We start from the raw sequence: 27,532 nt of genomic DNA on the forward strand, positions 1-27,532 counted from the left end.
TGTTCTTTTGAGCAATTTTTCAGACTGAATCCAAAATCACAGCATTGCTAGGGAAAGAATAATCTTTAATCCTCAAAAATGCCTATGTTGAAGTTGCCCAGTATCAGCAATGAATACGTAGGTGTGATCCCTTTTATCAACTTTGCTTGTAGCGAACCAAAGGGAGTTTGTCATAACACGAGTTGCTTATTGATGACACGGTTGTCTGTGATTGATTAGAAGTGGCAGATTTATTTCAGCTTCAACTCTTTCCATTAGCATTCCTATCGACCATCTGGCAGTGGAAAACCTCACTTGTGAGATAGACTAGGAACTTGTTAAAAAAATTACAAGATTTCTTGGGGCCTTTTTTTTGCCCGTGTCCTGATGAGCCAGAAAGTTGTCACTTTTAGTGACAGTTATCATTGCCTGAAAGGGTTGAGACTGATGCTGGGTCAGCCTGTGACTTGGTTTTAATGGTTTTTAATTATTGCTTTCATTGCAGCAAACATTTATTTAATGGTTATGCAAGTATCATTTTGTGGGCTTTGTAGCTCTTCCATAGCACCCAGTTGTTGGTTAGAATGAGAAGGAACATGTTGCTGTTCAAGTGGGAGGAACAGAGCAAACAACTTTTTTCAAAATGGTACCTACAGAAAACTAGAACTTTCCCTGGGTTACTTGATTATGAAAGTGTCATATCGTAATCAAAATCATTTGACCAAGCTTAAGATACCCTAACCAAAATCATTTAAATATCATGTACCAAGGAGGGATGCTTAAGGGGCAAAAAATGAGTTCTAAATTAATTGTGATGCTCCAAAATGTGGAGTTGCCTGTATGTTCATTAAGTGGTAGATATATGCACTGATGTGAGAGAAACACGGAGCTGGCGTACAATGGGTGATGAAACCTCAGGACATTAGTGGATCTCCTGCAACAGTACTATGAATTACATCACGATCTGAAGTGCAGCAGCTGCTCTGGCCCTCCCGTCCCCTGATGAGTAATAGTGTATCAGGGCTATCTTTGGTAAACAGCTTTATGGGGCTTTTCTGCTGCAGCGTTTGGCACTTGGAATTGTAATGCTGTCTCTGGCTTCCCACCTGCAGCATCCTCTGCTCCCCACAAAGACAGTAATTCAAAACAAAGGCATGAAATCTTGTGGTTAGGACCCCTTACATCTAGATTTTATAGGGGACATTGTAAAGATTAATGTTATCTGTGTGTTGCAGAGAGGTGAGTTACGGACAGAGAAAACATATTCTGTATGAGTTTCCCTGTATCTGCAGGGTTTGCTTAAAACAATGCTTTTAAGTCTTTGTTAAACACACTTTTTTTTGGGGGGGAGGGGGGTTTAAAAGAAGTATTTCCATTTCTCAGAGTGTGATAGATTTCTGTCCAGGATCTCCAGGGCTTGACCTTGGTGGCCGTAAATATTTTAAACGGTTCCATGGGTATTTCAAGCCTGTGGCTTGTTGAGGCATAATGCACAAGGGACTTCTTCCTAAATGGGCTCCTCATAGCACTTAGACTCACACAAACATTGCAGCAAGTGAAGGTGTTAAAAAAATATGCATGAAGGTCAAAGTGACAGGTCTTATTAGGAGATTACTGGCAATCGTTCTCTTGAAGAGTAATCTCCTAACAATTTATTCTCAATTTTCTATTCGATTTTGGAAATTGTGTTGAGGCAGCATTAAGATTACATAGATGGTAGTTACTTGTGCAGTATTTAGCATTAGAAAGGAGATGAATCCCTTTTGGTTTTATTTTTCATCGTTAGTAATGTTTATGCTGGAGGAGTATGCAATTTCTGAAAAGGAAATGTTTTTGAACAGTTAGCAGGGATTATGTGAAACACATACATAATGCATAGTGTAATTCATTTGAAGGTCTCCTATGTTATCCTTTTTTTGGTCTTCAGTAGGGTAATATTGGAGTAAAAATTTGGAAGAAATTTATTCAGCCACTTGAAGGCATTTTGGGGAGGATTAAGTTTTGTTTGTTTTTAAGTGTTTCTGAAAAAGTGCTTCTCTTGTCCGCTATTTTAATTGTGCCATCACATCTGTGAAAGATCATTATCATAATCTTTTATACGGGCACGTGTGAAAGTGTTACTCACTTCCAACCATCCATCGACTTTGATACAAACGCTTCAAAAATGGAGCTGCTAATAGACAAGGCACCATCCTTCTATCAGAAAGTTTCTTAAATTTCCTCACCTACAGGTTTATTTGTCCTACTTACCATGTTTTCTTTCAGAAACAATGCCTTTTGGCAGCTCCTGTTGTATTCATACCGGTTCTTGGATAAGTGGCCAGACTTATGCACAACACCATCTCAGTGCGCTCTTCTAGATCCCTTGCCAGTTGTCTGCTTGAACACCATCTGTTCCTGGCAGGAGTTACCTTCAAATACCTAACAAAACAGGTCATGGGAAAAACCAAAATCTTCCAGGAGCTAATGGTGTTAACATACCCTGCTTCTCTAACATCATTAGCGTTTTCCTTGTAGCACTTCAGGAAACTTGGACTATTTAGGCAGATTCTCTTACCTCAAGATCTCTCCTTTTGCGGAGTGCTATGTCTGCCCAAGCAAACAGTGAGGACGGTGCTAACTTGCAAGAAGATATTTTGTGGAAAGCTCCAACAATGTGTGAAATCCAGTCCTACTTCATAATGAGATGGAGAACTGTGCTAATGAAATCTGCAGGAGACAATAAAGTGAGTCATACAGCAAAGAAGACTGAAAACGGCCGTGCAAAGCAGTGCCACTAAAAAAAAAAAAATATAACTGAGAGCAGGAAATAAAAAAGAGCATCTTGGAAAAAATCCAGGCTAATGCATCCAAAGAAATATAATCTGAAATGCAGACATACACGGGAGCAGAAGCTGTAAAAGCCATAAGGCTGAAAGATATAGAGAGATAGTGGACTGCAAATTAGATATGAGGCTCTACAAAAGGACCAATTTGGGCTACATGTTGGAGAAGCAGCACGTGACAGATTAGGGAGGCATTAGGCCTGTCTTGGAGAACCATTCCCTTCTGTGGATGAGAGAATTGGAGTCATTAGGGTGATTTCAGCAAGAAACAAAATGGTGATGATCTGGAGGAAATGCTGAAATGCTATCCGTAGTGTGGTGATAGAAGCCTACCCATACGTGAGCGTGCGAGCGTTTAGAGCGTAGATGAGGGAAACAGCAGCATATGGCATGGCAGAACTAGGCTGAAACCGAGGAAAAGGCTAATTACAGTGGGACGGCAGAAGGAAAGTCTCGGTGGCGTTGAGTGCCGTGTTTGAAGACAGCGCAGTCAAAATACAGGTTGAGGGCCAAACTAAAGTGACATAAGAAGATCCTTGTCTCTTTTTGGAGCTGTGTCTGATTAGATTAAGTCTGAATTTGTTCCTTAAGGCACTCATAGACTTGAAGAAAGAGATAAATGGTGATGGTGAAGTATTTACGCACTCTGTGGGTCCTCTGGAGCTGGTGGTGAGCTTAGACCATGTCAAGCCAGAGGGTGCTGCACATCCCGGCCAGTAACGGGCGAGAGAGGAGAATGCTGGGCTGGCCCAGGTTCATCGCCCTGCGTGGGAGTCAGCACCCCCAGACTTTGCTTCAACTAGTAACACAAGTAGAAGTGCAGTAGGGTTTGAAAACATCTTAAAAGAAGTTTGTACATCACCAGGGCTGGTTTGTTTCTCCTGCGGGAGCTAAGCTGTCGCAGGCTCCTTGGGGTGGGGGGCAGCCGAAAGCTCCTACCTGTGGCTGAGGGGAAGTGGCTGTGAACTGCAGCAGCCGCCCTGGTGCGAAGCGGAGTTGTCTTGACCTCTCTCCACTGTTGCTTCTGTTGACCCCGTTAACGTGGGTTTAGTCTTAAAGAAACAAATATTCAGCAAATTATTTCCCCGCTCCAGTTGCCATTCTCATAGACATTTTACCATTTTCAGTAGGAACAGTTACTTTGACCATTTTCTTTTAGTGCAGCAAGCAGAAGGGGAAGCTAAAATCTGATTTACTGTGATCCTGGATGCAGGTCAGTTGTCCGTGTCGAAAAGGTTATATGAAAACAGGTTGCTTGGTAATTTTGAAAGTGGTCCAGCTTGCTGCTTAGTAGGATTGCGTTTTGCAGAGCCTGATTTTTCAAACTCCTTTTTCTAATATTAGCATTCATTCCCTTATAGCAGTATTATAAAGTTGCTTATTTCTCAGTCCTTTTAAATGTGGGAGCCTGTCTGTAAGCACAGTAGACAGCTTATCAGCTCAGCAGCCGCCGCTGCTTGCCAATATCGTATGATTGGTAAATGCTTGCAGTCAACCTTGAGAGTTTACGGACATTGGCTTGCCTTTCTTTCTCTCTGTATTTCACTGCGCTGTTTAAATCATGAGTATTAAAAATCCTGCTGAACTTAGACAGAAGAGGGAATCTGTGAATACACCAGCCCTGCCTCCTCCCACAGAAAAACGCACCTCCCCGCCAGCGAGACCTGGAGCCAGCCGAGGTGCAAGGGGGCTCGGGATTTTGGGGGGCTCTGCAGACCTACCCCTAACAGCAGTTCTGTGGGTGCGAAGTGAGCCCGAAGGTAATTTATGACTTTGTCAGAGAAATGGAGAGGGAGTAAAACAGCCTCCAAAACAGCACTTTTAATAGCTCAGGGTGGGTTTTTTTTCTCTTTCCAAATGTTTTTGTTTTATTATATCTGACACCAGTCAAGGAGAGAGGAAGCTCTTTAACCATAATGCGAATAAAACAGTAGTGCTTTAGAAAAAAAAAAGTGTTTGCTTTATACCTGTAGGCCAATGGTTCTGACAGACCAGAGAATTTAAAAATAAAATTACTCATTAGTTGCGTTTTTTTCTTAATCTGTTTAGCTGTATTAATCCATTTGAAGTCTGATTTTTGCTTAGGAGCAGTAAAAAATTACCTATAGCAATAAATCCATCTGTCTGTCACACTGTTTATCTGTCTATCTGTCTATCCCCTAAAGACTTTAAAATGTTGTTTTTTATTTCTATACTGTTGCTGAAAATCAATTGTGACATTTTCTGTTTAGGCTGAAAAAGGTTTTGGCAGATAGAACATGGATTTTGTCTTTTGATGAATTCAATGCAGCATTTATTGCAAAGTCCTCGAGTGTTTGAACGTGTGGTGATAGACAACTAAAACTCCCGCTGTGCTAAACTCCACCGGGTCTCTTAAGTAGTTCTGCTATTCAAAAAGAATTGGGACTTTTTTCATCTGTTTTTAATAAACGTGATGCTTGCACGCTATTTATGTCAGAACTGAAGCCAACTTTGTGTTGCAGTTTGACATGTAGAGTCTAACGTTTTAGCTCTCGCTCCTAAAGACACCTACTCAACTTATGATTTTATTATCCTTTTAAAAATGTGAGGGGCTTGCACGTCATCTTATCTAAACTGTGATGTTGAAATGTGTACATGAAAGGAAAGCAAAAGTTGATCTGCAAAAATGCTGGTCGTGCGAGAGAGTACACACCTGGACTTGCTTACCATCCAAGGTGGATACCACCAGCCTTTGGGAGCAATCGGCTTTGGTTGTGTCCATCATGCTGCTGCTAAAGGTGGGGAGAGTCCGACAGAGTCCTCTTTTGAATGTCAGAAAATTAGAAGAGGATGGAGCCGGGTTCGGTGGGTCAGGCATCAGCATTAGCCTGGCATCTCCTGCATTGTCTTGGAGAAGTTGTTTAGGTGATGTCTACAGGAAAGGGTTTGGTGATCCCAAGCTCCTGAGCTTCCTGGGAGCTGTAGCATCCTGTAGGCATGATTTTGTATCTGAGCTAATGTGCATTAAATGCTGTCAGCTGTTAATGGGGGCCATGGAGGTATCACAGGGATCAGTGTATGGCAGATGAGGGAAGGCTGTTCCAACGTGATTTTGCCAAACATGCTTGTTGTGCCTCCAGGAGGACTGATGGGCCAGGAGCCCAGGATGCGACCACTGGGACAGCACTCACTGAATGACTTCTCCGTATTTGTTTTGTTGAGAGATGAGAGAAATCTGCTCCAGGGCTCTCTGCGTGGTGCTGCCATTTGGTAAAAATACCACATCACTCGTATGCCATTTCTGAAGTTAATTTTTTCACTTTTGTCCTGCGAGATGGATGGGGAATGTGAATGTTTGGACTACTTGCATGGACATCGTAATTCAGTGGGAAGATGTAGAGGCAATAGATAAGTATTGGATGGATCAACTTTTGCCATTGTTGGCAGTTGTTTTTAGCACCTTCGTATAAAGTGGGTTCATGGTAGAAGCATGTACTTTGTTTATGAGGTTTATGCTGCTTTCTTGTTCATCTTTTAAGATTTTCAAATAAGGTATTAATACTCAGAAGCCTAGAGGTAACAAGAACCTTAAAGGAGTTTCAACTGTAATTTCCCCATTGAGGCCAGGCAAAACTTTACACTTCTGAACTAATACATTCTTGCTCCAAGAACGACTGTGAAAGTTCACATCAAAGGGTCATAAATCGCTACCAAACTGATTTCCAAATGTAAGTCTATCATGCATGTGTTTAAATTTGATTCAGTTCCTTTAAAACAGTTTACTCTGAAAAGCTTTTTCCATAAAAATATGCACAGTGAAGTGTTTATGTTGCAATATGGCACTTACATTGCGTTAAAAAAATACTTTATGCATCTATTTATTTGCTGTAACATTTTACTCACCAACTGAGCAAAGTAACATGGAGATCTGTGGTGTCATGCTAAAAACCCAAGTGTTAGGTTGCCAAATATTGATGTTCCCACGATACTTTGTAGACACAGAAAAACTAAGGCAAACTGGAATGATGCTGTAGTGCTGATAAAGGAAACACAGTGTATGGAGATTAAACAGCTGAAAGGCAGACATGTATTACAAGTGAGTCTGTGCAGACTGTTGTCTCACTGGGGCCAAGCACTTCTTAGGCATTTGCTGCATATTTTGACCAAGTACAGAATGTAGAAAATCTAAACTTAATGCGTTCAAGACTCATGTTTCTTAAAAAAAAGGGGGGAGGGGTGTCACTGTTTTTTTAAATTGGAGGTTTTTCTTAACTGAGGCTTCAGAAATGCCTTTTCAAAGTTAGAGAGCAAAAAGGAGCATGGTGATAAAAAAGAACAAAAGCAAACTTGCTCGTTAGACTCGGTTAAATCTAAGTTGATCATCGATACAAATTTGCATTATTTTCCCAGCGTGGCATTCTGTAACAACTCTCCTTGGTGTGCTTTTGTTTCAGTTGACATTTGCTTGAATGGCCAAGCGAGTTGGCAAATTTTGTGCTACTGGTCTTTGAAGTAGTGACTTCAGCCCAAACAGCCTTCTCTTTGTGTACGGCAGGGAGCCCCTTCGCTTTGGAGAGGGATGCGTGCAGCACAAAACCTAGAAGGGGTCCATACATACCAAGTCTCCAAGTCTCACAATACTTCTTAGCACTTAACTTTAAGTAGCTCAGGTCTTGTAGGAATATTGGTTTATTTTCTGTGAATTTTTAATGCAAGGAGTTAAAGTTCAAAATAAAAAAAAAAAGTAGATGATTAACCTGGAAGTACATTTTTTTATTGATCTTCAAACATAGGTTAGTATGTAGAAGGATTTAAACTACAGTGGGAATTTACTGTCTTTTCCATTCAATACAGTTGTTATTTCGGGACAGAGTTCGAGTGCAAGCTCTCGGAGGTACAAAGAAAGAAGTAGGGATTTACTTGAGATGGATAGTGTTTGTTTCGTGTTTTACTCATTCTTACTAGAGGGGTACTAAAATCTGTTGTATGTCAATTGGCTGAAAAACTTGACTATATGAATGATAGGATGGGAAGGAGGAATTTTATGTAAAAAGACAGTGTATCTATTTATTGTAGTATTTGCACATTTCATGGTCAGCTGAACTCCTTTTACTGTTCAGAGTCGGTATCTTAATAATAGTGATAGGAATGTAGCTTGCACAGCATATATGTGACTCCTTCTCAGACAGCCTGATTTCATCTGTAGCTGTACATGTCCACGGGAACAGCACAATACTGAAAGGCCACTGCAAGTGTTAGAGCTTTTCAGTATTTCCACGTACATGAAGTAGAGGATGTACATGAGCAGTTTTTGGATGGAGCCTTGTAGCTGCAGTAATTTTCTTTTAATGCACCTTCTGTAGCCACTGTGAAGAGGAGGGAAGGACGATGTTCAGCAATAGGAATCGCTTGCCTTGCTTTTATGCTGACCTTTCTCAGAAGCTGGATTTTTGATGGCCAAAGAACTAAGCACCGGGGGCCACAATTTCTTGGAAGGGATGGGCAAAAAAAATGAGGTGGAGTAAGGATTTTTAAACTGATCTTGTCACGTGGGGTTTGCTGCGTTTTGCTTTGACAAGGAGTGACTAATTTCCAGTTACAGAAGTTTCAGCCATCTGAATATTTAAGATTGGGGTCAACCTTCCACCCGTCCAGGTGAGGGCTTGGTGAAGAGGAGGTGTCAGGAGCCATTTGGGTGGGCTGTAAGCCAAGATCAGGGAGATGTCTTCCCAGCTGAACTCAGCTGCTTCTTTCCGTCCCTCAGATCTGCTGGCTGACCTGCTTTTTGCAAGTGCCCTTTAACCAATTTTGAAAACTCCAGCAATTTCAAAGGGTAATAGTTAGCAAAGGTCTCTTCAGGCTGACCTGGTTGGTTTTGACTGAGCCAATTTAGGGACTGGTGGCCCAAGCAGAGCTGCCCCGTTCACCAGCCCCGTGCAGCCGGCTGCAGGCAGCATGGCTTCACCTGGAGAGGTTTTCTAATTGATCCGGTTAAACCAGCGCTAGAGGCTGCGAGAGGCATCTCCCCTGCAGTTTCAATGAGATTTCTATTGGTTAATTTGTATCTGTTAACACTAGTATTAAGCTGTATTAAAGCAAACCACTATTAAATAAGTCTGCTTTACATGTGGGATTCCCTACAATAGCTAACCTAACTTAATTACAGATGTGCAACGTGGAGCTTACACAAGACATCGGAGAAGATGGTGCTATCTGCTCCCCACATCAGAAGTAGCGTCCTCCTTTCTTGAAAGGAGTTGCAGATACTGTACACAGATTTTAAAACAGCAATTAATTTTGTTTTCCTTCCTAACACTTCCATTTGGAAGTTTCTTCCCATAAGAAAATGTGACTGCATTTTTACACTCATCTATTTATCTGTAGCAAATGCATTGTGAAGGAGATGGGCTTTTCGTAACACGCAGGGCTTCTGTAACCCAGTTCAATGATTCGCTAGTATGTAACAGTATGTGTGAGCAAGCACCCGTAGTGTGTGGCAATACATCTTTTAAACTTGTGTCGTATTCAATGGTAAATAGCCATTTTGCCAGTGATTTGCACCTTTTTGCACTTTATTATCTGCGCGTGCTTATACCCAAGTAGAGATTGCCATGCAAGCAGCTTCCAAGGTTGGAATAAAAGGGTACAGTGTACTTTCTGGGCCTTTCTCATGTCAGTAGAGGTTGGATCCAAAGTTGTGAGAGACCTGTATGAACTTGCAGTTTTACAGGAACTTTGACTTGGAGAGATATTCTTCCAGTAGAGCATCCTGTTGGGTTTTTGGGATGGGATGTGGGGTCAGCTTCATTTTAGCTTTGGAAAAGGCTGTACAGATTAATGTATACGTGTTCACAGTACATGCTGACATCTGACCAATGGATGCACTGGACACAGTCTGATCTGACCTGTTGCTGAAATGGTGCAAGTTTGGGTCTTTTAGGTTCCCTAGTCCTTTTGGTAGCAGCATCTCCTGGTGACGTGAGAACAGATATCCCACAGCGTACTTGTAAGGAGCAGGGAAGCCAGATGCAGGCACGCACGGTATCACAGCGTCGATGGCAGCAAGGCCCGTCTCACCCTGTATGGCAGAGCTGGGAGGAAGACCTGACAGACCAGTCCTACAGGCTTCATTAGGGAGCCCAGTTTACACAAGACAGAAAGTACTCAGGTGGTTACACAGCAATCACATGCCAGCCTGACTTCAGCCATCAACAGAGCATCGCTATGGTTGTTAGCTAAGTATTTCCATAATGTGTCTCTACAAGTTATAATTAGAGCCAAGCCTGCCCCTAGCTAATTACAAGCTTGCTTGGAAGTATAGTTTACATAAAGCTTTTAACATTTTGTATGGGGAAGATATACGTCCACAGGCATAATAGGAATGACGCCTTATTTTCAAAATGAGATTTATAGGCTTTGGTGTCTATTTCTCCCTCCCTTTACAGTTTTGTTCAGGCTTTTTTGTTCCATCCTCATCCAAAGTTTTTGCCAGAAATACTGCCCAAGTTTCACTAACATCAAGGCAGCAATTTTTGAGTTTCCTTCTGAGTGTTTCATTCTCACTGCTGAGAGAGTAAACCAGATGTTAAGATGTCTTTGAGCTTTGTGTTTTGAGAAGACTAATAAATAATACTTAGATCTCTCATAAAAAGAAGGTAAGGAGTCTTGAAAGTGGTGAAGATTTTTGTTGAACACATCACTACAAGGTCTACATAAATAATGATCATTCTATGGAGACTTGCTGTGTGTTTGCTTAGATGGTGCTGCACCTGTACATCTTCAGCTCGGTCTCTTAGGGATAAAGCGATGCTGGCAGCATAACCCCCTTAGACCCTGAAGCAGCAATACGGGCAAGCCTCGGTGACGGGACAGGTTGTGAATATGACACATGACTGTAAGGTGGGCTGGTGTGGCTGTGGGTCTAACGCGGCATTACCCGCACCCGGGTGGTTGTTGCAGCACCCCGTGCCAAGCACCGTGCTGGCCAAGGCTGCGCTCTGGGATGACTCTGGATCAAGGCCAGGTGGTACTGTCATGGTTGCCACTGCCCTTCCGAGGTGTTCTCTTTGGATTTTCTTATTTACTTGCTATCTTCCGTTCCCCGCTTCCAAGTGCTGCTCTCTAAGGAACAAATGGTGTCTGAAAAGGAAAGGGAATACAGGGGAGCCTGCAACACTCGTGCACTTGGCTTTTGACACCTTTGGTACAAGGGGATGCTCACGTAGCCTCCATCACCACCGCTCTTTGGGAAGAAAAAAGTGGTGTACGTAACCCTCAGGTATGGCTGAGGAAAGGAAACTCGTGAGATTACTCTTGCAGCTGATGAATTCCCTCTCCTTGCTTCTGTCTAGCCGTTTTTGAGTTTGGTATTTAGTTTGATTATTCAGGTCAGATCAGATTTAGGTCAGTTGTGATGGATTTTTTCCAAATCTAGTTCCCTTGATTCCTACTGTAAACGCTTACCAGATGACACGATGTGAAGCTGGAACAGACTTGAGCTGTGTGATGACCGAATAAAATCTCAGTGGGAACAACTTCCACGTTCCTGAGATCAGTTTCTCATGTAATAAATTCTGTATCCAAAATTGTATCAAATACTTTTCTGACAAGAGTGAGGGTTTTTTTCTAACAGACAAATCCCAGCAGAGCTATTTATAAGAAGCCTCTCTCTTGTGTTTGCACTCACATGCCTGTTACTCAGACCTACACTGAAGAACAAATATAAGTAAAGACTTCTCCCGTGTCCTTGCCAGTGCTTTTGGACCCACCCTGTCTTGTCTCATCTGACATCCTCCACTACGTTTCTTCGATATTCTTCTGTTGGTAAGAGTTGCTGTAGGAAACCACCATTAAAGACCTCTCCCCGAAGGAATAATCTGGATTTATTTGGTGACACCTTTTCTTTGCAGACCGTTTCACTGCTTTGTTCTGCCTGATCCTCTCCTGGCCATGAGGGATGGGGAGGAGCGATCCGAGAGAGTGACGTGCTCGTGCCGAGTGCCGCGCTATATGCCAACACCTACAAAACCTCGTACGACAGAGAGTAGCCGAGAGGGCGAGCGCCTGGGTGGTGCGTGGTGATGTCCTTCGGCTTGGCAGGAGAGGGCCAGTCCGCTTCTCGAACGCAAATCCATGTGTGGGAAAAGCTGCTTGAGCTGTTTTTTTAAGTATTAAATTTAGAGCTGCGTTCTTTCACCGTTAGTTCCTAAAATGAAATTAGAACTTCTTACTAGACCAACCTACAGCTGCTTCTCCTGTTACAGCCTCTTTATTCATTTCCTGTTGGGGTACAGGGAAGCCTTGACACAAGGCTTCCCTGAGGTGTGTCCTGGCTCACGTATCGCTACATGTCAATCTCTTCTGCATTAAATCAGACAGATGAGACCTGTGCTTTTGGTTTTGTAAAGTCCTGGTGTACCTGGGGCACAGGGGAGAGCGGGTTCTTCCACATGTGTCTCCTCGGTGGCTGCAAAAGCCACGTTAAATCATCATTCTACCATTCAGCTGCTTGATTAGATGTTCTGTGTATACCTCAAAATATGTGATGTTTTAAAGCTAGATTTGCTATTTAAATAAGAGGTTTGCCTTAATTGGCTGTTACAAATTACAAGCAAGAAGGAATGATTTATTGCTTATAATTAGAAATGAGTTACGAAGGGGAATGTTGGTAATCATAAAATAAAGCTTGGAATACATTGATTTCCAGATGGCTGGCAGTGAAATTGCTCTTTAATGTATAATAGACCAGACACAAAGAAAAAAAATTCTGCCATCCATCTTTATTCCTTGATGGATTACTTGTATGAATCTATAGTTACCTGAATCTTGAAATACTAGTTTTGGCTGCATAACTGGATGAGAGAAACTTAATTGCACAGTGGTATATGCTATCAGAGGTGGTGGAAGAGGTGGATTAGTATTTTGCCTAGCATGACTTTTGCCCTTGTAATGTCAATGGGGAAGATCTAACGATAAATCTGGCATCACCTTTGGGTATAACAATCTCAGTGGATTGTTCTCAGAGACTGCCGGTTACTAAGATGTTTTTCTTTTCATCTTTTGACTCATTAGCTGTTTTTATGAGGTTGAGATTGATCAAACCACCTGTCCAAAAGCAAATATCTGTAATCTTCCTTGCTTGAGTCTAGAAAAATACATTTGCACCAGAAACAGAGATGGCAGTGCTACTGCTGAGAACTTTTCAATAGCATAATATTTCTGTTCAGATGATAATGTGTTCATTTAACTTTTAAAATTTCATTTCTATTACTGCAGTTCCAAACATGATTTCAAAATGATTTATATTTGCCTTATCTGCTAATAATGGTGCTTTCTGCCGTAACAGATGCATTTTGCACTGTTACAATTTGAAAGACCGTGCTACAAGATAGTTAGACGTATTTGGATTGTCACCACATGAGTTGTCTCACGCCCATGTTTTAAAAGTGACACTGCCATTAGACTTGCTTAACTGAGACCATCATGATTACTCATTTGCCTTCATTAAAATGCTTCATAGCTTCCTTATTTTAAGTAGCTTTTCCCAGCAAGGTGCAAATCTGCCTTGCTGCCATCAGTTCATCTGGAAAAATTTCTGTGGTGAAAGGAATAGCATATTTTCAGCTAATATTTTCCTGACCTGTGGAGAGATGAGCTCATCAGTGTCTTTATTGACAAAACCAGGAAGAAGGTGTGTCGACCAGAAATATTAGATCAGTCAGCCTTTCTTGTCCTGGAGCAATTGTAATTTCCCATGGTCTGCAGCAATTTCCTTTAGCAGCAGATATGTGCAGAGATTGTTTTGGATCTGGTGCAGTAGCATAATTTCATTTGGTCCCTGTAAGGTGGCCTTAGATTTCATTCTTTTCATTTTTGCTGTTGAAAATCTTTTGGTTTAGTCAGCGGACAGAACAGCAAGTTGCTATTTTACAGCATCTAATTGAGGAATGAGTGCTGCAGCTACGCAGAAAAATATTGCCCGCTCTGAGACAGTTATCATGGCCTCTGCCCCTCTCTGAAAAGCCTGAAATGGGTGTTTAGTTCACTATACATTAGCAAAGTTCCTGCTTTTCGAAAGCGTATTGGTGACTGACGTAGGTGCTTAGTTCCTCGCTGATAAATATATCCTTTAGTGAATGATAGAGGTTCTTATTTTTTTGCCAATTTACTCCTGTGAGCTTTGGTCCCTAGATACTTAAGCCTGGCCATTTGCTAGAAGAGGCCAATCTCATTAGCGCTGAAGATGTTCTCAGCACTGCGTTGTCTCATGCTGCACTGATGAAAGCGAAGCTCCTCTGATCCAGCATGAAAGAGAACTGAGTGGGAATCAGAAGTGGGAACAATTTCTCATTTCACTCTAGTTTTTGTTGTCACTTCAGCTTTGCTTTTTTTTATGCTTGAAATGGCTCTTTCTGTAGCGTTGCTTGCTTGGAAACAGGAGGAAAATGTTGGCTGTGTTGGTGTAGTTGGTGGAGTTCACACAGACGTGTTGGAGCAGTTAGAAGTAGCTGGCTCAGGCACTGCTCAACGCATCCTCGTCTTGCTGCCCGGGTATCTGGTACTCTCTAGCAGGGTTCAGACCCTGCCTGGTGCTCCGTCAGTCACATCTGTGCAGCTGGCAGCACTGGGGTTAGCCAGCTCCAGGGGACCTCTCTATGTGTGAGCTGAGCTCATTGCAATGTGGACATGCCCTTCAGTTGGTGTCTTTTGGTCACTGGTTGGGGTCTCTGCAGCCCCGTCACTGGGGAGGGTGATTCAGGGAAACTCCCCGGAGCTTTCACACTGATGGTGAGCGGGGCTGGGTGAAGGGCTGGTCAGCCTGGCCTTCTGAAAGCCAAAACCAGCTGCCTGCCTCACATTCAGGCACAGACGGTTTCAAGGTGTGAGCATCAGAGGTGCTTTGTCTTTTTGCAGCGTGTGATGTTGTCTGTGGTTGTATCTGGACTTCTTCTGGTGTCGCAGTGCACTCTTACACCTCAGCCCCATCCTCAAGGCATCAGGCAGCTGTTCATTGGTGTGACAGCCAGCCATGGCCTCGGCCACTCGCCTCGGTTTCCTCTCTGGGGGAGGGAACGGCTCTTGTGAGCACCCGGCTCTCAGACAGAAGCAGATGTAGAAGATGGTGGGATCCGCAGCTGGATGTGCAAACCCCAAAGTCCTCTGGGGTCACGGTTGTGATTGCAGTCTCTGTTTTGCCCTCTGGAAAAGAGCAGTGGTCCAAGTCTGGGAGGGTCACCCCTTTGTCCTGACCTAATGGCAGAACAGTGGGTCGGTATCTCCTGATGCTGTTGTGTTTCCACAAGAGCATTAAATCTTCGCAGAGAGGTAATTCCCAGCTTTCCGGTAAGGATAACATTGACGATACCTAATTAAAGGGCACTTTTAGCCAGGGTAAACATTTATATTAATTTCCTTCTCACGCAGATGTCTGGTAAACTGACCTCCTAAGGCACAACCATCTGGCCTCAGGGAGGAGGAGGATCTCAGCCAGCGTGGAGAATCTGACCGGTCTCTTGCCGAATCGCTTCTCAGTAGCTTTTTCTGTCACTGAAGTGGCATACGTATGAAAGGCCTGTGGTATGGTTATATAGGTTTTATGGGCATTTGTCTTGGATGACCTGCATAATTACACTGCAGGCTTGTGGCTGCAGGCTCTGTTGTATCTCTGCTGTCCATCACGTATTCTGGGATCGTCCGTGTATAAAATTAGTATGAGCGGTAAGCAGCAATGAGATGTTCCCTACTTGGATGGATTAAATTAAAATTCAGTAAGAAACAGAGCTTTGGGTGAGTTTCCAAATTACTTGCAGGATTGCACTGAGGAGATTGTTATGGTGTTGTAAACCTTTTTGGTGGGCAAACAGCCTGATGCAAGTTAGGTGGTTTTATTGCCTGGCAGTGCTCTTTCTATTTTATGTACTGTGCTGTGTCATCTTTTGTTATTAAATAATAAGCAAAATAAAAACAGTTGTTTGTCACAGCCAGCTTGTTTTTCAGAGAATTTCCTCACTTTGAAAGTTCAGTCTGTGTGATCTCCAGCCCTGTCAGGAGCTATTATATTGAATCATCTTTTAAATTGTTAAGCTGGAGGACAAACCTAGACGTTATCGTGCGCATCTCAGCTGAGAGCGGAGCGAATTCGGCAGGGAGCAGCCTCTGATGCCGTGTACCATGCCATTAGTTTTTGTTGCGAACATGTCAAGATTATCTGCTTCCAGTGTTACGTGTCGGCTGACATGAGCATTTGTAGATCTGCATATTTTTTGAAGTAGTTTGAAATGTGAATGTAACACTTGGGGCTGTGTGAAATCTTTTTTTTCCCCTTTTATGGATCACATTGCTGTTCAGAAAGTTGCTTGTTTTGTAACTCCCTCCCACGGGGTACTGTATGAATTTGCAAAGTTCATAATGAAAGTGCCCTAAACTAGAAAACATCATAAACAGCGAACAACTCCTGAAACACTTGGGAAGACCAGTTGCAATGTTATATTTTCAATAGAGGCTGCTGGTGCTTTGGCATATATAGGATCGTATCTTAATGCAGGATATTGCTGTTATTTACGGAACTTGGCAAGCCTGAATTCAGACTGGAATTCGATGGACAGGATTTTTCATGTATAGGGTGTATGTGCATATGTGTACCTTGGTAGCCTTTTACAGATGAGGTTGAGTCATGCACATTGAAAGTTGGATAAGATACTTCAGTTACTTGTTTTTTCAAGCTGCTTTTTTGATCGTTAATACTCAAACCTATCCCAGCCTTGAAAGCAGTCGTGCTTTTCATGAAGACACTTTTTTCCGCCCTCTGTGGTGCAGCCAGACAGCAGAAGGAGCCCCTATCTGTAGCCATGGCAGCCAGTAATTTATTGCTCCATATGGCTGGTGTGGCAGCAGCTGCTCTGGTTTAAGGAGGTCAGGGCATCGGGGCATTTAAAAAACAAAACAAAACTCCACTATAAAACCTTCCTAAATGGTTTTGTACAGTAATAGTAGGGTTTTCTGTAGGCATAAGGAGAACCAAGGGAGAGACATTAACTTTTCTTTTTATATATGAATAACTTTTATAACTTCTATATCATTTTAATCAAAGACATTATTTCAGGGGGGAAATAAGTTTTTGTCTCTCTTTGCAGTGGTTTTACCTTTTTTCCGTTTCCATCGCTGGTGTTTGAGGTAGCACATAGTACCGAGGCGCAGCGAGCTGGGCTGTTCAGCCCCCACAGCACTGCAGCAGGTCCCCAACAGCCAGAGCAGGAGCCGAATCCGACCCACTGCTTTTGGATGCGTTACATGTTATGCTGAGAGAGGAACTGTATTGCCCAAATTGAATGGCAGTGCTATGTATCTAGTAATGAAGTGAAGATGTATGCTTTGTGGGTAATTATCATGGAACAGAAATACAGCTTTAATTTCAGTTTGGGTTTGAGAATCACTTGCTGCTGAAAAATGGTATAGAAGGGCTCTTGGATTTAGCACTAAAGTTTGCAAATAGCCTTTTCATAAGCGTGAATCTTTTTGTTTTCATTAGGGGACCATTTTAATTAAAATGAAACTGGAATGTTTACTCTTTGCTTCTTATAGCTGTGATTGTTTTCTTCACTGTGTAAGCACATGTATAATTTGCTCTAAAAGAAATGTCAGCAGTCTCTGATTATCTTGTGAGTCTTACTCAACAGCTAGATTTTAATTGGGGGGAGGAAAGATTTCAGGGTGCTCTAGGGAGGTCTGATGTCTTTTGGTAGGAGGAGGAAACAGGTGCTATCTTTAGTACAATGTTAACTGCAATAATCACTACTACTGGTTTAAAATAAAGGTGCTTCATTTCTTACCCTTGTTGGTGTTCTTCAGTCATGTCAATGAAATACAAGCTGTTTGGTAATTAGCATCCTTCAGCTACATATCTTTTTGACATTGCTGCATTTGTGTGTTTGTAAGCATCTAAACGGTGACTTTTTGAAAACAGTGATTGACAGTAGGTAGGTAGTCTCAAATTTTAGGAAATAAGGAATAAATTTTTTATGATGAGGGTGGCAAAACACTGGAACAGGTTGCCCAGAGAGGTGGTAGATGCCCCATCCCTGGAAACATTCAAGGTTAGGCTGGATGGGGCTCTGAGCAACCTGATGTAGTTGAAGCTGTCCCTGCCCACATCAAGGGTGTTGGACTAGACAACCTTTACAGGTCCCTTCCAACCCAAACCATTCTGTGATTCTATGATTCTTTGAAAACTATGCAAGTCAGATTACATAAAGGAAGGAGAAGGCCAGGCACATAGGAGGAGTGCATCCATGCCTTCAGATGCATTCTCTCTAAGCCCAGAAGTCCACTAGGTTTTGTAAGTAATAGATAGTTTATGTGGGTCAAGAGTATCTCTTGAAATTTTTGATAATTATGAAATACGACAAGAAGTATCTGTAGCAGAAAAATGTGTTCTGGGTCCTTCAGTGGTACAGCTCCTGAAGGGTTCCCATGGCTTCTTTTTGGTTAGATCTACTGTAAGGAGGCACCTTGGACTACTTTGGTTGCTGAAATGCCTTTTGGGTATTGCAAAGCATTTCAGAGATGACCAGTTTCTGAACCTTTTTGGGGCTTAGCCAATATCTCGTATTTTAATATTGTCTTCTCCATCAGAGATAATGATCTGAGTCTCCTCTACTCATTCTCTGGGGTTTTGTTTACTCCTGCTGATTATTTGAAATAAATAAATAAGTAGGAAAACAACCAGTATCTGTGTGTTAACAGGGAGGAATGACTAATAGAAAAATGAGAAGAAAGATACTGCTTATCATAAAAGACTGTATCTCTGGAGACATAAATTGGTATTCATTAAGTTCTTTGCCTAGACTTAGTTAAAAGACGCACTTGAGGAGCTGTCTGAGCCGTGTTTCAGTAGAAAGAAAGTCATCCTCTTCGTGACTAGATACATCTAGATGAGGAGGAGAGACCAGAAAGCAGCACTAAATGATGGATTGAGAACAGCCTTCATGGCAGTAAGGAGACAACAGGCTATGAAATGTTTTTCAGAAAGAACGATATTTAACACTTAGCTGTAGAGTAATACTGATCCATCTTTTCTGCCCAAATATGCAGGTCTTTTTTGTATCTGATGCAGAATTTTAAAAAACGTTTATGTTCAATTTCTGTCATTTTTCATTGAAGGTATGCAGGGTCCCCTTGTTTTTGATGACAATTTCTGTAGCAGGAGGTTAGAATTTTGCTTGTGATGATTACAATATCCTGCGTGTATAATCTTACTGGTATTGTCAATATATCATCAAATACAGGGAAGCAGTTGCAGAGTGGTGCTGGGTAATTCAGAGCGTGGCTTGTTTTCACCATGTCTGCATTCTTAAAAAAAGTCGTTTGAGTCTTTTGACTTTTGTAATACGTGACAAAACCACCTATTTCAAAGACCTTCGGGCTGAGCTGGGGCTGCAGATTGAGATGAGGTTTTGCTACTGTGCTTGTTGACAGGCATCTTTTCTTATTACCCTGAACTGGGGCAGACGCTTACAAGGCAATGTGTGTATTAATTATTGTGGAGTCTGTGGCTCTCCACTCTTTATCTTATATCTTTAAAAAAGTGATTGCACAACATAACACTAGCAAAGTGCTTTCAGTGTTTGGAGAGTGAATACTCTGTGTCAAACTCTTGTGTGTGGTGTAACTTTTCTGATGTTCACCATTTCTTCTTTCCTTCTTTGCAGATTAAGACCCTTGATTTCAACGCAGCTTGCTAAAAAGGCTGCCACTGAAGAGGTATGTAAAGTCCAGCACTTCTCCTAGTGCAACAGGTTGAGTTTGGAAATTCCCACAAGCCTTTCTCAGCCTGGCTCTGGTTATGTGGCAGATACGGGCTAAAGAAATGAGTCTTATGTCTCTGATCAGCCCAGGACCTGGTTACTGCAAACACTGCAAAGCTGAGGTTGCCTGTTTTCTAACCAAGATTTGCCCTTACTTACCCATCAGTAACATTAGCACAGCCTCATAATGCCTGGTTAGACAGCAAAAAAGAGAAAACTCCCTGCAAGCATCTAAAAAGGTACATATCAAACAAGTGAGTGGGAGGAGTAGGAGAGGGCAGAGCTCGTGCCTGTTTCTCAGCACTTGGACCATCCCCGCGGAGAAGGGGGACGATGCAAAACGCTGCTTCTGTGCAGCCAGCGCTGACCCAAGGGACAGGCTGGGCTTCTGCGGGAGACCAGTGAGAAAACATAAAGTGACAGCTTACCCTATATAGCATGGCTTACTCTTTGGTTGGTTTGTTTGTTTAGTTTGAAAATATAATAGTGCCATAGAAAGGTTAGTGCTAGTAACCAGCCACTGCCAGAAACCCTACTTGGGAGGCTTTGTGCACTTGCATTTTCTGCCGAAGTGATCGTGATTATTATCAGAGTCACAGCGATAACTGCTTTATTTCACTCTTATTTTCACACTACGGAGTAGACGCGTGCATTTTGTGTGTGATAAAATAACTGTCTACTGCGTATCTAAAAATTCTGTTCCTTATATACCAAAGGTATTTGTCATTCTTCTTTTTCCCATGAGCGTGTGACACTGACACCCTTTTGAAAGTGAACCAGTTACCTTGGGTAGTTTAACATGCTTTGACAGTTGCCCATCCCTACATAAAGATATGTGCCAAACTCAAGTCCAGGATGTCTGGAAGTGAATTCAGGAAGTTCTATTTAAAGGCGTTGTTTGACTGCCTTGTTTTTAAAATGACTAAAACCCACTGATTTTCAGAAACAGTTTGATATCCTGCCTGGGGAAATACATTTTCACTTCTTATGCTATGCTCATTAGAAAACTCTGCACATTTTTAGAAGTATACGAGTCTGGAAGTGGACATGATAATTAGAAGAAGGTCACATTTTAATTAACATGGTGCAATTTTAAAAAATAATGACTCAATTGTAGCTTCTTTATATTTACCCACTTTTTCAGAGCAGATGGATACGTTTAAGCATATAAATTGATATATATTATGATGCTGATTCATCTGAAACTGTTGTGTCTATTTCTGCTTATACTGAAAACCTAGATCAACTCAATTTGATCACTCTAGAGGCAAAAGCAGTGGTAGGAAGCATAAAATGAATGGGAGGGAAGTTCCTCTAAATAATATGATTAATTTGAGCATTAAAAAATCATGAAAACCTGTCTTTGAGTGATCTGAATATCTAAATACTTGATTTTCTATTAAAATTAATGGGTGTCTTTTGCCCTATTAATGGGCTATTGGAGCAAACCCTTAGGTGACTTTGAAAAACTCAGGCAGATTCTTCAGGTTGACTGGCATGGTACATGACAAGTTGAGGAACGGCTTTGATGTTTGAATAATTAAACTGTCAACTTCCTGGTACAGGGATTTTCTCTTATGGTGTGTCTCTAGAGTGCCTGGAGTTACAGGGATTCTGGGAGTTACTGCATCCCAAATAAATACCTTTATAAATAAAGAAATAAATAAAAATTACAATGCTGAATCGGAACTTACTGCCAATGGAATTGGAGAAGATGCAGCAGTACATAGTTGTGTGCTGTAATTTAAAACCTAAAGCACTGTAGGACTTTTCTTGTGGTAGGGACCAGAGGAGTTGGGGTTTCCTGGTCTCCTTTGGACCATTCATTCTTAGGAGCACCTCACCACTGTCCTTCCCAAGGAAGTGGTCCCAGTCTTTTCCGTCTTTCCTAGTAGGGGAGATGACTCTCAGTGCTGATAACTGGTGGCTAGTGACAGGTACTGGTAAGTATTCCTTTCTCAAAATTGCTTACATGACAAAGCAGCGTTAATGGTTAGTCTTCAGTGTTCTTCAAGCTGCCACTAATGGGATGTCTTTTTGGGCCACAGGCTCTAGTGTACAAACCCCAAATAGCCCACGTACAGAATGGAGGTGAAAAGTGCCCTGTTACAAAGCTGGTGGAGATAAAGCTCCTCTGATGTTTCTTCCCTGGATGAGAGAGGGAGGTGGAGCCCTAGACTGAGCACCCCATGGAAGTGAGAGCTTCAGAGAGAGCAGAGCCTGGGCAGTGCTGCGGCAGATCACGTTGCTGATTCCTGCTCCATTCCCAGATCTGTCATTAGTGAACCGAAGACAATATTACCTTCTCCAGGTTCACCTCTGTCTCCTCACGGTGTTGCCCTTTCTGTCCCTCCCTGCTGTGTCCTGCCTAACCTTGGAGCAGCTGGGGAGGTGCATGTATGGAACAGGTCCCGTCAGTGATCAGTTCCCGAGTTAGTGTTTGGAGATCATTATTCTGATGAATTTCATAGGTAATGTTGCAGGTGCTGGCGTGTATTATCAACCTCGTGCTCTGCCATCACATTAAGTGCTGTCTAAAGAGTGCTCTTTGTTCCACAGCTCATTGTGCCTCCAAATAAATCCAACCAGAGCTGTCAAAACCAATACATGTTGGTTTTTCTCTGATTTGAAGGGTACATTTTTGCTATCATTAAAGTGTCAATAACGTGTTGTTGTGTAATAGGCCTGATGTGAGTCGAGCATAATGAGGAAAAGCTTCTAAGTTTTTCCACAGAGCTCTACTGAGGAGCCTTCTGTCCCAAATTTCTCCTTACCTTGTGCTTGCAAGAGGATCCTTGTTCTGCTGTTACTGTCTCTGGGTATTTCGGTTACCTGGCTATGAATTATGTGAAAACTGGATGTTTGTGCCTGACTTTCATTCAGGCAGCATTTCACTGAGCAACTTGCGTGTCCCTTGGAAGAGTTAAGCTTCTACCACTGGATGTGGGCTTCTCTACGTGGAAGCTGCTAACGTTTTGTACAAATATTGAACAAAAGGAAGGACTGTTCTACTGTCCCCTCTTCTTTTTTTGCAGGTGACCTTTCCAGATGCACAAGCAGAAGCCCCTGACTTAGAAAAACCAGCAGCTGTGCTAGTGGAGAGTGGCCCAGTAGCTTACAACCCTGAAGAAGAGGTGGAAGAGGAAGAAATAGAAGAAGATGATGATCACTGCATGAGCGCCTTGCAGTTAATGGGAGGAAACGGTAAGCTGGGATGCTGTCTAAATTACCATCTGCTGGTGCTGTGGGGTTCGTTGTGGCAGACCTGAGGACAGACAGGGTTCTCCTGCTTGTCCCTGTCCTCTGGCAGCTTGTCCTGTGCAGAGCTCCTACCGCCTTTCCAGCATTGCTGATTCCTGTGGGAAAGCCTGGAATCACCCTTGTCTGAAACCTGACCTTCTTTAGAGACTGCTCCTGAGAAAACTTTGAGTCTCGAGCTTTAGGCTAAGAGGGCTTCTCAGGAACAAACTGATGTTACGTCTTCTTCAGAATTAGGTTTATTAATGTGGACCTGTGGAATTGCGGGGTCGGTAACCCCTCCGTCAGCAGTGCTTGGGGCTCGTTGCCTCCTGAGCCGAGCGGCCCTGCTCCTGCCTGCCTCCTCAGCTGGGGCTGCAGCGACATCCAGGTTGTCCATGAGCCCTGGGGACGTGGCTGCCCGGCTCAAAACAAAACGAATTGTCACACTCCATTTCTGGGGAAAGAGTTAGGAGGAAAGAGTTCTCCACCGAGTACAGAAATTGCATTGGTAGCGTACAGCGTGCTGTATGGTACACAGATGTGTGCTAATTTCTTCGGGTTACCCAGCAAAGCCACTCATTTAATTAGGTTTCTCTGCTGGCAGGAAAAGGCAGTATCCTCTTTGCTGCGGTTTTTCCTAGCTGGACACATCCACATTTATCCTTTATTAAAAACTTCCCCTTAGAAGTTAAGCTTTGAAAATATACAAAAATATTTTTAAAATGAGAGCTGCTAATTATGGGTTGTGAAAAGCAAGATGGGAATAAATTTCCTACTGAAATGTTATTTACTGCAAAAATCTTTCCAGTACTATTAATTTAGCTTTCATGGACGATATATATATTCATTTCACAAAAGTGTCTGTTGCTTTTAAATTGATTTCTCCACTGGAAAATAATTGCTGAACCATAGGAAAAACAGTTTGTTGCCTGCATTTATTATTAGAATAATGTTCCCAAGAAAAGGCACCCATGTGGGGGAGGGTGGGTCTATGTTTATTAATAAACCCCCCACAAAAATAGAATAAAGGTCACTGAGCTTTTTTTTCTTTGTAAATGTTACTATTTTTAAACCATTCTGAGAACATTCCACTATTCCCTGTCTGGTCTGGACAACAGCTGAAAAATCAGAGATAAAAAAAAAATAAAAAGGAAAGGCGTATTCCCAGAATTCAAACGCAGGTGTGCAGAGCTGCTCAGCAGAACAAATAACTCCTTTCTAACTGCTTTCTTCAAGGGTTTTAGACTTGTCTGCCTGGAGTAACTGCAGGAATTACAGATGGTGAACTTCACCTATTCTACACAAATTACTATAGATTACACTTAATTCTGCTTCCGAGCATTTGCTTGACTGTTTGGATGAAATGTTGCAACGTCTTGAATTTGGAATATAAAGGTTAACTTTACTGAATGCTCATATGTAATAGTAAATCCTTAGGTTCGACTTCGCAACAGAAAATACCTGTTTCACTCCATTCAGAAGCACACAGAAGAGAAATTGGTGCATTAGAAACATGCAGACATGCCTTCTGACTCACACATCACACCGTCTTTGTACTTTGCATTGTTTAAGAAGACAAAACTGGGTAAAAAAATCTGTGCAAAATTTTAAGTTGTTCCTCTAGGAGTAAGTAGATATGGGAGATGTGAGTCAGATGCATTTGTCAGGATTCGTTGCACGACTCCTTTGATGTGGGGGGGAACGCTGAGCTATCTCTGAACCCTTGCAGTTTCAGCTCATAAACCCATGAATAATATAAACAAGACGGTTCTTTTCTTGGTGGTGATGTCTAGTGAGAACCGTGCTTACTTGTAAATGTATGCTGCTGCTTATCAGCCACCATGTTCCAAATTACTTCTGACAATCAGGCTTGATCACCTTAACCTCTAAATTAAACCAAGTATTTCACATAACCATGTGCCAGGTATTCCTAAATGAGGGTCCAGTGACAAGTGAGAAGAGATATTTACACATACATGCTTACAAATAATTTTATTTCATTGAGGAAAGAACATGTAAGAACTTTTTTATTTAGCCCTACGAAAATACATCATTTTTTAAAATGCTTGCTTAAGGCAGAACTTACCATCTAGTTACACAGCAAGAAAACAACCTGAAAATTGCAATACTTTTGTTGTATCTTCCATCTACCTGCAATATTTTCATTTTTGTATGCCTTTGTCCTTGTGTGTTTCAGATTATGGCTGTGATATGGATGATGATGATGGCTATTAGTTCCATTTACTTCCAAAGGATATGGACTGTGTCTTGTTCCCAACAAATCTTCAGTCTTCAAACTGTATGAATAGTGAAAGAAGCTGTCTATGGTCAGCAAATGTAATCGAACAATCCTTACTTTTGTAAAGCGAATTTTAGGTTGGCATTGACTCTGGTCAGTTTACATTGACCCATAACCCAGCAATAAAGTTTGGGTTTGTACTTGAATTTTTTTTTATTTTGGTGGATCATAGTTTAAGGATGAAGTTAATGGGAGTCATGTTTCCAGAGAACAAAAGAAAAGAGACAAAATAAGACTGTGTATGTGTGGCTGAAAGCAACACATCTCTTATTTATGTGACTCTGCTTTTAGGCATGCTGTTGAAAAGGAGCAGGTAGAAGGACAGATAGAAGGACGGGTGAAAATGAGAAGTGTGCCGGTTGATTATTTGAGTACAGTAGCATTAGTTGTCTCATAATGCTACAACCAAAAGAAAGAAAACATTTCCAACCTGTATTGTAAACATGACGCTGTTATTGTATACAAGCTTCCTTACCCAAGCCTATCCAAAATTAATGACAAGTTATGTATTTGCAGGGCAGTATCTGTTTCTCTGAAATGAAGTAAATAGTTCTTTATATTAATCAATTAATAGATTTCTTAAAAGATATGAGAATAGAAGGTGATGTTAGCAGTGAAGAATCGTCTTCCACTGCAAGTTTGGTGTGGTTTATGTGGAAGGAGGGAGAAGACCTGGGTGAGGCAAGAAGTGTAGAGAGCAAGCAGGTGACTATGCTGTGCTCATGTGCCTTTGCTGGGCGTCCCTAGGGACAGCCAGGTCTTGCTGCGGCTCGTGTTGCTGCAGGAGATTCACTCTGGCCATCTCCACGGAGCTGCCCTTGTCCGTGTGAGTGAGAGTGAAGGTCTGCTCCCGAGAGCTGCCCGTCTCTAAAACCAGTTGAAAGAAAGAGAAAGCTGAGCTTTTTAATAAATAAGCTAGCATCTGCTTTGGCTGAATTTAATTTAATGTAATTTATTTAACTTTCTGTGGGTAAATTAAAGGTCACCATGCAGCAGTCTGACTTTCATGGCTCAAATCCCACCCTTGAACAGTCACTGCTACATGAATAATGGTGGAGTTCTAGCCCTGTGCACCCCGACATGTCACCAGGCAGGTCCTTCTCATCCGGATACACCAGCTCTCACAGTGCCGTGGGAGCGGGGATCAGGGAGGGAGCCGCTATTGCTGGAGCCCACCCTGTTGCCTCTGACCTGCCTTTCCCTGGCACTGCTGGGTCCGAGGCTCCCGGCGCAGCGGGAAACGCACTGCACTCTGGATCATGGTCTTGATGACTGCAGCTGCAGGAGCCAAGATGTTTTCATCTCTCTCCCTTGTCTAGTGACAATCATGAAAGCTGTAGCACTGCAGGCTTGTCTTACACCAGGGAAAGATGGACATTTATCTTAACGACATGGTTTCTCTTAAGCTGTCTCCCCTGGTCAGCTCGCCCTTCCTACCCTTTTTGAGTAGCGCTCATCACTAAAGCACCATCCATCCTGCCGCTGCGGAGTGTGGATCATGGCAGGAAAAGAAGCTGCCTTGGGAAGCTCTCTGGCTACTGCCAGCCAGAGTGACGATGATGCTCATACCTGTGGTCATCACCAAAGAGGGGAAGGGCCATATGGCCTTCCGTACCTCTTCTTTCCCTCTCAGTAGCATGCATAAGAGGGATCATGTAAGTAGAGCAAGAATGAGTGCTTTTTTTAGGAGCAGACTTGATATTATTTGGCTGGTAAATGTAGTTTCTTGGGTAGGTTTTATCTGCTAGATATTTTTGAGCCTTGTATGGGAGTATTTCTGCAATGATTTCTTAAAAGCAGAACATGGTAACAAAAATGATGTAGTGAGGCTAATGGGAAGAAGAGCTCTTCTGAACCAGATTTCAGCTACTTCGTTTGCAGCACTTCAGTGGAAAGAAGAGATTCCATATAATTCTTAGGGGAAAAGCTGGCATTTTCACCAAAAAATTACGGATTTTTTTCTGATACTTTATAAACACTGCACAGAAAATGATATTGAGGAGATAAACCTTTCTACCTCTCTTTTATCTACACCATAAATTCAAAATCATGCTATAAGCAATTTTTAAAAAAGTAGTTTGTTTTATCAAAGTTCATGCTCTGCAAGTCTTTGAGACAGTTGAGTTGGAGCATTTGGGTTTGAATTAATCTGCCAATAGCACTGTTACAAATACCCATACTCTCAGTATACTCTCAAAGCTTGGGTTTTATTCCAAGGTACACATTATTCTCTATGCAGGAAGTAAACATGCATAAATAAACATGCGTATGACTCATGTAGCTCGAGTGCTTTTCTCAAATCTATGATGTTGGCTCTTAAAGAAACCGCGAAGATGAATTCTTTATTGCTAAGGGTCTTTCCTCCAGTCTTCTGTGTAGATTTTCATTGGTTTGTTCCCCCAAAGGATACTAAAACTGCTGCCAAT

At 42.2% G+C, this 27,532-nt stretch overlaps 1 protein-coding gene across 1 annotated transcript in view; it reads left to right on the top strand.

Moving 5' to 3' along the window:
- The window catches only part of BRF1 (BRF1 RNA polymerase III transcription initiation factor subunit), a 161,504-nt gene extending 136,462 nt beyond the window's left edge, over positions 1-25,042 (top strand). The window contains exons 15-17 of the mRNA XM_059819175.1: positions 19,472-19,523; positions 22,603-22,771; positions 25,005-25,042. Coding sequence (XP_059675158.1) covers positions 19,472-19,523; positions 22,603-22,771; positions 25,005-25,042 — 259 coding nt within the window. The remainder of the gene's footprint in view (positions 1-19,471; positions 19,524-22,602; positions 22,772-25,004) is intronic.
- The last annotated feature ends 2,490 nt before the right edge of the window (positions 25,043-27,532 follow it).

This window comes from Gavia stellata, chromosome 7 (assembly GCF_030936135.1).
Source record: "Gavia stellata isolate bGavSte3 chromosome 7, bGavSte3.hap2, whole genome shotgun sequence".
NCBI lineage: Eukaryota > Metazoa > Chordata > Aves > Gaviiformes > Gaviidae > Gavia > Gavia stellata.